We start from the raw sequence: 12,343 nt of genomic DNA on the forward strand, positions 1-12,343 counted from the left end.
GGGAAGTGAAACTATATTGAATAGCCACCAGGGGGCGACTCTGCGGGTCCCAAACAGAAGTCAGTTTGAATGAGAGTCGACAGAAACAATTAACTTCTCACTTCTTATAATGATTTTTGGCAGGCTGAACAGTAACCGGTAACGCTGCCCTTCAAAGTTCCCAAGGAGTTATGGTCTCAATCACTAGATACAGGTCTACTTCAGAAGAAAATGCTGCCAAGTTGATCAATTATGCTCAATTTTGAGGAAACAATAAAGAACACCGATGGACACCAGTGTGATTGACAGCTGTTATTCCCCAGGTTATTAGTTGGGAGCGCTGTGTCGACATTGGGGTTTTCGAACGTGCACAAAACCTCACAAAACTTTGCCCATTTTTCAGGAACACTACAAAAAAAGCATGTTAGATACCGTGAACCTTTTCAGCTTACTATAATTGTTGGTGTAAGAGAAGAGGACACAACGGAGACGCCGAAAGAAGAAGATAATTCTGTAACGAGCGAGAGGGTCACTCCTTGCACGGATGAAAGGCAGATGAAAGTCCCTACCACAGTAGCTACGACAACACTGATCAAAGACAGATGAGGAGGAAATCCCGTCTTCCTCTCCTGTAAGAACTTCAATTATTAGACGTTTCCTGAGTTAGTGGCAATGCAAACCAAACTCTGACAACACAAAGATCACTTGGCCCACAGCAGTGGCAGTAATGCGACATAAATGTCCTCCTTCTGGATTGAATCATCTTATGGCATCCTAACATCTAAGGCTCTTCAAAGGTTCAGATCCAATAGAAGCATTGGTTAGAAGGTAAAAGGTGGATGAATGAATCCAGGGCACAGCAGTTAATGAAGAACTTCATCAAACACAGATGACTGCTTTTCTTTACCAGGTTTGTTCTTCAAGAGACCCTCACTTCACTGCCATTCGTGTGGCATTGTGAACCGCAACAACACTCCCTATCTCACAAGTTAATAATAATTAAAACATATATATTCTTGAATCTGTATCTGGATATTCTAATTCGCCCACATCCCCCAAAAATCCATTCTTACTTTTTTAAGTTAGACAAATATGGCCAAAAACAACCTTGGAGGAGGTAACCATGGTCCCCCCCATGTTCAGTGGTGTTTGAGTCGATCCCTCCTGAGATGCCAGCTCATATCATATCTTCTTTGTGTTTTTGTACTATACAGAAATCGCCAGCTGTTGTAGATGATGTGGCAATAAAGGAAAGACAGTTCCTCAGCTACCAGAAGAGGTGAGAAAATGTCATAACCATCCCCCCCAAAAGATTAAAAATGAAGGAAAATAATAGCAAACCATGTGTGGGTCCCAACACAGACAGGAGTTGCAAACACACTATGGCCCTGAAAAATAAAGTTTCATTGCAATTGGGATAAACCAACCAGTCTGACTGGAAAACAATGACACACCTGTCACCTGACACCTAAGAAAGATGACATGTTGTGTCACTGTTATTCTTGTGTGGTGTTTTATGGCCGTTTGCATTTGTGACGTTGCATCACTGTAATCTATCTGGCGTTCTCGTCAGCACTAGAAATGCGCCGATAAAGACATTAATACGTGTTTTTGAGGAGATTCGTCTTTAAAGGCTTAGTTAAGGCTGTTGATGATGTTGAATTCAGTCTAGACTTCAGCGACTGTTTCCTCAGAGTGATTTATGAAGTCGCCTGTGCTTTCTTTGTCACCAGTGTCTTCACCGACAAAGCTCCAGCTGCCAACAAGGAGAACAAACTCTCATGGGGCAGTCGACTATTTGGCCAGGTTGTTCTAATCCCACGACAGCTTCACATTAGCCAAAAGAAGGCAGCATGCAGAAATATCTGATGCATTGTTTTTTATTTATTTATTTTCCTCTCGATTTCTACTCAACAGAATAAAGAAAATCATGAAAAACAAAAGCAAAGGTAAGTGTCTACTCAGCTACAAAGTTTCCTCTCCACTCAAACATTAAGTTCAAATCCAGGTTTTACTGTTTCTCTATTTTTTTCTCCAGTATTCTCACTTCAGCACACAAAAAAACACACGAAACCAAAGAGCAAAAGAAGCTGAGTTGGTGGAAACGGTTTAAGGTACGAACGCTCAACAAAGTTGAGCCGCAATGGTTGCGGTGACATTTTTCATTTTATCAGCATTTTTTTTTAAGCAGATCATTTCTCCAACAATAGAATAGAAGTCAGGTATCGTCGGCGCCGAGGGAGCAGCGCGAACCAGAGAAGAAGCGAATCTCCAACACTCAAAGACACACAAGGGAGGCTCAAGATGAAGGCAAAGCCACGGCCGGTGCCGCCAACAGAAGGGAAAATACGTCACGGTGTAAACGTCTCTTTCGTCTAGGCGTGGTATGTTTGACGGCTTCAAAAGTAAACTGGTTTTGGTAGTGCTTCAAATTATAAGTTGTAAATGTCATGACATTTTGAAACAGTTCATTTCTAACATTTTTTCTCTTGGTTTCAACCAAACAGGAAAAAGAAAAGACTCCTAGAAATGAAAAGCAAAGGTAAGACTGAGGAGCAGTTTGTCTGTTTGCAGGGGAAAGGAGGGGACCAACAGAGATAATTAATCCAGAGATAAATAACCCAGAAGGCAGTATTGTAACGTTACGGATGCCCAGGGCCACACTGGATGTGCGAGTAGCACATCACAATAAAACACAATAATTCCAAAACCTTTCTGTACTTAAGTAAAGGCACTCAAGTGTCTCACTTTCCAGCAAGTCTTTTACATATTTCTGGTCTCTGCGTTTATTTCCTCCGTCATTGTGGACATAATTTAAAATTCGACCACCGCAAAAAAAATTGCGTCTGTCCAATCAAGCACAATCAAATAACCTCTTCGAGTAGTCGCCATGTTTGTTGATAGCCTGTTACTTGGCACTGCCCTCTAGAGGAAATATTGCGTAATGTCCATACCAACGCAAAAGAGTAATGTAGGTTGGGATGGACAGACTAAGTTTTCTCTCGACCCAAACACTGCTTCCGTTCCCCTGAATCTACTTTTTCTTTTTCCTCACCAGCTTCACAATTCCAACAAACCCAAACAAAAAGATGCCGGAGAAGCCCATTCGGTGTCTACGTTCTGAGGTACGAATGTTGGACAAAGTTCGGCCCTCGATATGGACCCGACCTTTGCTGAACAGGGTTTTGTTTTGTTTTTTTTAACCAGATGATTTCTCCAACAACAGGTTATACCAACCACACTGGAGCTGCTGATCCCAGAGAGGAGATGTCGCTCCACCTTCGCCAAACAGACAACGGTGGAGGTTAAAGGCACAGAACCCGTGCCCCCCATCAATCCACCTAAGAAGATTATCAGGATGCCTGAGTGAGTATATCTGGGCGTACAGAGCCAATAAATGCATCACAACATTACTGTTGGAATCAAAGTAAAACAAACAGGGGTAAAATAAGCCCCATTTTGTGAAGTAGTCATTGAATAATTAGCCAACAAAAGGTGACTCTGCTGGTTGTAAAAATAATTCTACTTGATTGACAGTGTGTGAGAAAATTGGACCATTTTGAGGTTCTCAATTATGGTGAGTTTCAGGTCCTCTTCAATGGAACTAATTTACATTTACATTTAAGCATTTAGCAGATGCTTTTATCCAATGCAACTTATAGAAGAGGAAGTAGTCTTGGAAAGAAATTCATAGATAGGACCAGTGGACTGATAAAGGGTGAGAGTGGAGAGGTGGATCCAAGTACAGAAGGAGATTGTACAGGGGAGGGGGTAAGGTAAGTGCTAGGATAGAAGATGCTCTTTGAAAAGATGGGTTTTCAAGAGCTTCTTGAGGGACAGGGACGCCCCCTTTCTGGTAGTGCTTGGTAGGTCGTTCCACCAGCGACATGAAAAGAGTCTGTCGGCACCATCAGACACCAACAGTCCTTTGATGAACGGAGTAGTCAAGGGGTAACATAAGCCTTTACGAGAGTATTTAAGTACTTTGTAGGCTAGCATCAGTGATTTGAATTTGAAGCGGGCAGCTAATGGTAGCCAGTGGAGCTCAATGAACAGAGGGGTGACATGTGCCCTTTTAGGCTAATTGAAGACCAGGCTTGCCACCACGTTCTGGACCATCTGTATCCATTTTTGCCTTGTTTCCAAGAAACACTGCAATGAGGTTCAGGTCACCATGTTACAGCCTGGAACATCTGTCTGTCCAACAGGCATCAAACTTGGCAGGTGACTTACTCAGGGCATCAGTGTGTGCAGTGCCACCTCACTTTGTTTGGATAAGAAATAAAAGATATTTCAGTATGACTTGCTTAAAGAGCCACTGCCCCCAAGTGGAAGCCAAAGTAAAGCCGCTACATCAAAGGCAGTGTCATACCAGCGCAAAACACAATGTAGCATTCAGCATTCCACGTTGTCTCTTCCTGGCATGTGAATGTTAAGAACAAGAAGAAGGCAAGCTCATGTGATAAGCGTTAATCCTCTGTCAGCCTGTCAATAGTCAGAGAGTGTAGCTTTCCCCTTTAGGAGCCATATGACTGTCCTTGGTAACCCAACGGAAAACCCGATACAAATGATTGGGTGGCATACCAAGCTAAAAAGAACTGTACATTAGAAAAATAAACAGTAAAGCATGGCACGTATGAGCAAATACCAGCACGATTGACACCTGGTATTGTCGAATAGGTGTCTGGTTGCAGCTGACTTGGTGCCAATCAAATCACAAATCTCAAGGCTTCAAAACCAGAGTTCCTTTTATATACACAGCCAAAAGAGAAATCTGTATAACTGGCACTTATTTCTAACACTTGACTAATCTAGAGTATTTCCTGGGTCGAGGGAGAAGAACACTAATGGACAGGAAGTTAGCCAAAAAATGACATTGCAGCAATAACTGTTTCTCTTTATCACCAGTGGCTCCACTGTTAGATATACGCTTGCAACAATCCCCGAAGAGCAGCAGAACGCAGGGAAGCGTCCCTCCGCGCCCCCCCAACACACGACTGTGGAGGCTCAAGACACAGTCCAAGTGTCTCCCACCAAATCCCCCAGGAAAAAGCAGATTAGGTTTCTTGAGTGAGTATATCTGGGTGCCTAACCATGGAGCAAGCGACTTGCTCCATGGTTAGGCACCTTTGCCATTGCTCCTAGAAAACTACAACATGCACGTTGGTTACGTTAACATGTATTTCATCGTAATGATTAGTTGTAGGTCTATCCAATTACATACAGAGGCATTTTTATCTAGGTTTATCTATTTCCAGACTCTCAATCTCAAATGAGATTGAGATGCAATCTAGCATTAGCATTATGGAGCCAGAGTTTGGCTAGTTGAGTTGAAAAATACTGTCGTATTCCAGGGTTGGCCAAAACGACCCATAGTTAGGTTTCAGTTGGAGGCCAGGTTGTAATGGAAAGGCTGTTTTTTCTTTCTTTACCACAACACTGACAGGAAGTTAGCCAAAAGGTAGCAAAAAATATCATTGGTGACAGAAACTGTAATTCCACAGTACAATAATTTTGTTTCATTTCATCACCAGTGTCTCCACCGGTGGATCTAGGATAGCAGCCGACACCGAAAAGCTGCAGAGGTGTCCGTCCCCCCACCCCCGACACAAAAAGGTGGAGTTTAAAGACACAGGCCAAGTGTCCCCCATCGAATCCCCCAAGAGCAGGCAGTTTGAGAGTCTTGGGTGAGCATATGTGGACATACAGTATGCACACCGAAACAAGACTCGCCAATTTAATTTGAAAACAATCAGGAACGTTTTCAGATTGATTTCAAATCAAAAATGCACCTGAAAACAGGCCGAAGAGTTGATTTTTATCAACACTGATATTTGACTTGTTACATTTCTGTGTCAGTTTCTCAAACCCAGCAGCAACCATCTACATCAGCCCTGGACCAAAGGACTTTGTCAGAGAAGAGAGTTTGGAGGTGGAATTGGCTTATAGACATTTACAGGCAACATTGAAGAGGTGCTGCAGACACAAGCAACTATAATTTATCCAACTATAATACATTTAATTAAAAGTCATAGACACTTCGTCTTATCCCTTCTAAATATGGTTAATTAAATGTTTAAATAAACTGTAGCCCTCTGTATCATAGAGATTCCCACCTGTTCACTCCAGTCTGAACCGGATTGAAATATGTAATATATTACATATACTGTATCACTTACAGTATATGGTGATATATTATTACTTATATGAAATTCGTCAGGGAAAAAAACATGTATGCTCACGTATCCCGGGCTAGCTATTGTTAGCAACATATCCGCGGATAAAAATTATTATAACAGTACTATGTGTACGACTGATTTACTGTGAAACAAATACGACATAAAGTAGCTATAAGTAACAATAAAAGAAGCAGTGTTTGTGTTGTGGCAGCCATCTTGGAATCCTAACGCAGCATTCCCGTTGAAGGACCTCGTAAATTCCAAGTTCCGATTAGCCAAAACTCCTTAAAGAAGTGTTCCTTTCTGCTCATGATGTAAGGCTGTAGTTAGTGAATAATGCAACGAAACGTTAGCCAACGTTAGCTAAAACATGCTAAAACATTGCTGTCAGCAGCTTTACGTTTTCAGTGTCATCACTTTGTTTTTCTTTATCACCAGAAACTTACTGAAAGAGGAGCACAGCACAGAGGAGCTCTGTCCGTCCACTTCCCTGCCACACAGGAGCAAAACCCCGAGACAGCAGCAATTCAGGAATCGTGGGTGAGTCGATCTGGGGGTACAGTACATACATACATACACTGCAAAAAAAATTCACTAGCTTTCCACTTAAATGTGTCACAATTTTGAACTGAATTTTCAAAAATGTGGCTAAAGTAAATGCACATTTATCCACTGCTGCTAAGTTCACTGAGATAAGCACAGGGTGTCACCACTATAGATGCAAATCAAAAATGAGCCTAACTTTTGGATTATTTGATACTGAATTGATGTTGTTGAATTGTTAGGCTCCCAAACCCTGCAATGTTCTGCTACATGAACTCCTGCCTGCAGAGCCTCCTCACACTGAAGGACTTTGTCAGAGACATGGGCAGTCAGGAGCTGGTCCAGGCTCTAATCCCTGAGACAAAGCTCATGAGGTACAGCTGCGATCAGACACCAGTGCAGATTTCATCCGTACATAAATAAATATGTCAAATTAAAAGTAATTGATAATACCTCTATTCCCTTTACCTCCTTCTCCAGATCATTTTTGGACATCAGTAAATTTCACTTGTCTGATGATACTCATAAAATGGAGCTCCTCCATGCCTTTAAGAGTGAGGTGGCTCTGCAGAATCCAGAGTTTTGTGATCACCAACAGAAAGTAAGCAGGGAGTTTTCAATGTCACCACTTGGTAATAGTTTCTCCTTGACGCTTGAATGACTCGGTATAATTGTTTGTGTGTGTGTGTGTTTACAGGACGCTCATGAGTTCCTCATTGCTGTGCTCGAGCAGATGAGGAAACTGGGGAAAAAGGCTGTGAAAATGGGCCAAGACTACAGGTGTCCAGTGACCAAACATATGATGTTCAAAATGAGGAACACGAGAACATGCAAGACGTGAGACCACACAGTGGAACAAATCATAAAAACAACGTCATGTCCTGATAGTTGTAGCAACATAGGCTCAGCGTTGCCTCGTTGTGCTCTCAAGTTTTTAATTTTGGTTTAATTTCTGAGTTAGAATCATCTTGGTTGCCAGATCGTGAAGCATGACTTTCTTATTTTTCTCCTTAAAATGTTTTGCTGCTTTCATTTTTATATGGAAAGCACATGTATTTATATCAACACTGACGTTACCAAGTGGTCTGTCAAGCACACGGCCGTTTCCAAGTCACCGGACAAAATCTACTTCTGCTTAAGTCTACACTATCTTAAATTTATATTTGCCACTTTATCTCACGGTTAGACAGTCTTTTTCTGACTGGAAACTGAAGCTTGTAAACACTCTCCTGCACCAAAGTCCATACAGAAAATCAGCATTTTTAACTTGCAAAGAAACGGGAGCCGCTGGTCGACTGCTGCCTCGTTCGGTAGGTTTGTATCACCTGGTAAATCTGAACAAAAGCTTTCAGACCGGGAAGTCAAATGATAACACATTTAAACGTCCTGTCGGAGGCAGATGTGGATCGACAACTCCTGAGTGCTGTGAAAAAAATTGCACATTTTCTCTATGGGCTTTGGTGCGCGGAAAGAGTGGTTCATAAACTGAAGTTTCCAACTTTAAAAGGCCAAAAAGTAGTAGAAATATTAAGATATTTTGACTCACAGGTGTGGATTTGTAGATCTTAAACAACATATTTGTTTTGTTTTTCATGTTGATGGCACAGTTGATTTTTTCACCTCATTGACTTTGATGTAATTTAATTGTTGAACCCTCTGCAATAGGTTTTATCCTGATCATTGCAGCTCTTTTATAACTGTACTGTCTCTGTTTAATGTAAAGGTGCGGTGCTAAATCAGAACGACTGGAGTTATTTTCAAACCTGTCCCTGGACTTGACCCCTGGAGCAACAGTGAAACAACTGCTCAATAATTACAGACGAGTAAGAAACACTTCACTTCATGACACTCTGACAAAAACATCACATGACTCATTGTGTCAATATTACCTCACGCAAAAACCAACTGAAACTTTAAATGTGTGTGGGAATTCGTTGGCTTCGGCTTCAGTCGACATTGGTGGGAAACATCGACTATAAATAAAAATGGACGTAGTATTTTGGTTTGAAAATTGAAGCCTGTGAGGTATGACGTAAGTAGCCGTACTTTTAGGCGTGTGTGTGGTTTTTTACTGTGTTAATCTGACGCTCCTCTGCAGGAGATGGAGTTGGATTACAAGTGCGATTGCGGTGCATGTACATCGGTCCAGCGCTCGACATTTGCCACGTTGCCAAAGTGAGTGACATCAAGGAGGGATTGTGAAGTGTTTGACTTCAAAAAAAAAAAACCCAATAATGAGTTAGTAATGGCATTTTCTTTAACAGAGTGTTGATCTTACAACTCAAGCGCTTCAAGTTTACCGAGGACTTGGAGGTGACAAAGGTATACGACAATATCATCCTCCAACGAGAGCTGCATTTGTCGTCCAGAAAGGTGAAAACAACTACATTGTCACTATGGGAGACAAAACAGGCCTCTTTCTTTTTTAATGGGAACTAACTCTGAGTCATTTCTCTCTCAGGGTGCCGTCTCCTACATGTTGGTCAGCTGCATTAGCCATTTGAGCAGCTCAGCAAGAATTGGTAAGATTATTTTCCTTAATCTCACTTTGAATCACATAATATTTCACTTAATTCCCGTTGCATGGTGGTTGAGTAAGTGAAAGAGGATTTATAGAGTAAGCCTAATGTCAACAAGAGCAAGGTTTGCTGGAATCGAAATTCAAAACATTAATAGTGTTGTCGAAGTTTCCAAAACACTAAGAAATAAGAAGCTGTGCTTATACTCGACGTTACACTGTGCTCATACACATACATAACCGTCCGTTTTAGTTTTATAAACAATATATAATGTCTTTACAATGGGCTGTAAAGACATTATATACAGTAAATATCCACCAACAACATGTCTGAAAGATGGAGAGCGAGTGTTAGCGAAGCTTGGCTGAAACTTTCTGTTTTGCTTCCTTGTTCTGGAGAAAATTATCTACACACACATCGACATATCCGTCTCAAAGAGAGGTAGTGAGGTAATGTGCAAACGTCCTTTTTGAACCATAAATACATGGGCTTCTAGCAACAAGCTGTTGTCCCCCATTTTTCCTTTCACCCCAACCTGTCTCGGCACATTGCCGCACATCTCTGAGTCTGGTTCTCTCAGAGATTTCTTCCTTCTTTCTCTCCAATGATGCCTCGTGTTTGCTCATTGTGTGAACTGTTGGGTTTCTCTTCTCTTAATAATATTGTAAAGTCCCTTCAGATAATGTAGCTTGTGATTTGGCGCTAATAGAATATAAGAGTAGAATTGTTCACACTTGATGTGTCTTGTGCACAGAAAAACGTGTCTCAGGCACTTCTACTTTTGGTTTATTGCTTATTTTTATATTTAAAAAAATATATATAGCCACTTTAATGTATACATATTGTCTACTAGGACACTACATCTGTGACGGGGTGTATCCAGATGCTGGACAGGCGGACCTCGCAGACCTCTGGCACACCTACGATGACAGTTTTGTCAGAGAAACGTGCGCCGCCTCCGTGTGCAAACTGCGGGGAGAATATGCTTATATATTATTTTACCAACGACAGGTAAGAGGGCGAACACTGACACACACACTGCTCTGTGGAAATCTCCCTGACAACACAAACGCTGCTCGTCTTTACAACTATACTTTGTTTATTTTCTTTCACAGGACTAGACCGTGGCATTTTTCACAGGAATCACAGGTGTAAATGCGTAACCAGGGACCTTTCGTTCCAAAAACAATGTCATACCTGTCTCTCTTATCTTAGCCCAGAGAGTCATCCAGGGATGATTTGTGTCAAGACACAGATCGTGACAGAAGACACTTAGTCGTGACTAGGAGAGGGAACGACTGTCCATGCGTCACAACTTAGTGTACAACTATAGCCACTTTATTAGGTACACCTGTGGAACTGCATGTTAAAGCAAACATGTATGTAGACACGGTGAGCTGCTGAAGTTCAAAATGAGCACCGAAATGAGCAGGAAAGGTGATTTATGTGACTTTGAATGTGGCATGGCTGTTGGTGCCAGACAGCACTGAGGATCTTACGGGGATTTGAACGCACAACCATGTCGGAATAGTCAGGAACAAGAGAGAATTATCCAGTGAGCAGCAGTTCTCTGGGTGAAAATGCCTTGTTGATGCCAGATGAGGTCAGAGGATGGAATGACCAGACTGGTTCCAGATGACAGAAAGGCAACAGTCATTCAAACGACCACTTCTTACAACCAAGGTATGAAGAGCAGCGTTTGGGAACACACAACATGTCAAACCCTTGAAACAGATTTGACGACAGCAGCTGTGCTTCGCTGGCCCAAACTCACCGCCGAGTGAAACTGGGCGCTTTTAACTTCACAGTATTGGACCAACAAGTAACTCTGGTTCTCTTTAAACTCAGGTTTCTTCTCTTGCACTTTAAGTCTGATTTTTTAATTTAGATTTTTTATTATTTATACTGTTGTTTTTACTGTTTTGTGGATGACGTTGACTGGCAAAGTAGGAATTTCATTGCATTGTCTTTTTATTGTGTATATGACAATAAACATCTTGTATGTTGTACAAGAGGTTTGCACAGCTATTCTTTTTAGGACACTGCATCGACTTCCATTCAAAGCATTATCCCTAACTTTAACCATAACCAAGTAATGCCACACTGCTATTCAAATCTTGGGCCTAAAACTAACAAGTTCCTCAGAAAATGGAACAGGTTTTGGTCTCAAATACATTTGTTCTTCCATTAATTTGTGTAGCCTCACCAAACCCTAACCTTAACTATAACTAGTTAATGGCTTGACCTAAATTTAACCTATAACCACAATCAAACATCTTAACCCTAGAGAAAGTGAGGTTCTGCCTCATTAGAACCAGATTGTTGGTCTCAGTGAGGACTACTGGGTCTGACACAGTCAGCGTTTATACCAGAGAAGGTCCTTAAGAGGTAACACAAATGAGTACACACACACACACACACCCTATCAAAGGCTGGGCCTCATCCTGTTCTAACCCCTGCCAACAAGCGAGCCGATTCACGCTGGCACCATCAAAGGAACGCGGAGCGGCAGGTGAGTGTATTAACATTCTTTGGCGAGAACATGAGGATGTGTTTATTCTCCTCTGCATGGTTAATGACAGCATCTGGAAACCCAAAATCACTGAAGTCCGCTCTCTGCTCTTCCTCGTTCTGTTGTGTCAGTTCTCACATAAGGGGAGGGAGAGAAACATTTGGCAACGCTTTAAAAGATCGTGCGTCGATGCACACCTGTTTGTTTCATTATGTAACAGCCAGTCAGTCGCACACACTTGTATCAGTCATGGTCTTATATGACTGTCGAAATGAGAAAAGCAACTGGCTCCTCTTTAAAGCTGTAGTCGGTAACGTTTAATTGTTAACAAATGCAAATCATTGTCAAATGTGAGTTCCTGGCCCTCTTGTGTTTCTCAATATAGCTGTGTTCAGCTCTGTGTTCCCATGCTGCACACAGGAAGTGACAGACAAAACCGATGGAGCAATGTTGCGCTATTATTAACCCTCAAATGTAAAAAAAAAGTTCAATGAGTGAGTTTCACTTTCGATATGTGGCAGTTATTCAGCCATTTAGGAATTACAGTACTGAGAAGCTAACGTCACCAACGTGCGGCGTGCTGGTGAATCTCGCCTGTGATTGGACGGTCG

At 41.8% G+C, this 12,343-nt stretch overlaps 2 protein-coding genes across 2 annotated transcripts; both read left to right on the forward strand.

Moving 5' to 3' along the window:
- The first annotated feature begins 616 nt into the window (after positions 1-616).
- On the forward strand, positions 617-6,070 carry LOC131472915 (serine/arginine repetitive matrix protein 1-like). Its single transcript, XM_058650404.1, has 12 exons — positions 617-889; positions 1,194-1,258; positions 1,713-1,785; positions 1,897-1,928; positions 2,018-2,093; positions 2,190-2,363; positions 2,487-2,521; positions 3,038-3,104; positions 3,206-3,345; positions 4,888-5,049; positions 5,514-5,666; positions 5,839-6,070. The coding sequence occupies exons 1-12, from the start codon at positions 869-871 to the stop codon at positions 5,975-5,977; spliced, it is 1,137 nt and encodes a 378-aa protein (XP_058506387.1). The 5' UTR covers positions 617-868; the 3' UTR covers positions 5,978-6,070.
- Positions 6,071-6,254: 184 nt separating this feature from the next.
- LOC131472905 (ubiquitin carboxyl-terminal hydrolase 37-like) lies at positions 6,255-11,157 on the forward strand. The gene is made up of 10 exons (XM_058650394.1): positions 6,255-6,698; positions 6,944-7,075; positions 7,182-7,302; positions 7,399-7,538; positions 8,425-8,524; positions 8,800-8,876; positions 8,966-9,074; positions 9,163-9,223; positions 10,074-10,231; positions 10,336-11,157. The coding sequence occupies exons 1-10, from the start codon at positions 6,529-6,531 to the stop codon at positions 10,339-10,341; spliced, it is 1,074 nt and encodes a 357-aa protein (XP_058506377.1). The 5' UTR covers positions 6,255-6,528; the 3' UTR covers positions 10,342-11,157.
- The last annotated feature ends 1,186 nt before the right edge of the window (positions 11,158-12,343 follow it).

The sequence above is a fragment of the Solea solea genome, chromosome 14, assembly GCF_958295425.1.
Source record: "Solea solea chromosome 14, fSolSol10.1, whole genome shotgun sequence".
Taxonomy (NCBI): Eukaryota; Metazoa; Chordata; class Actinopteri; order Pleuronectiformes; family Soleidae; genus Solea; species Solea solea.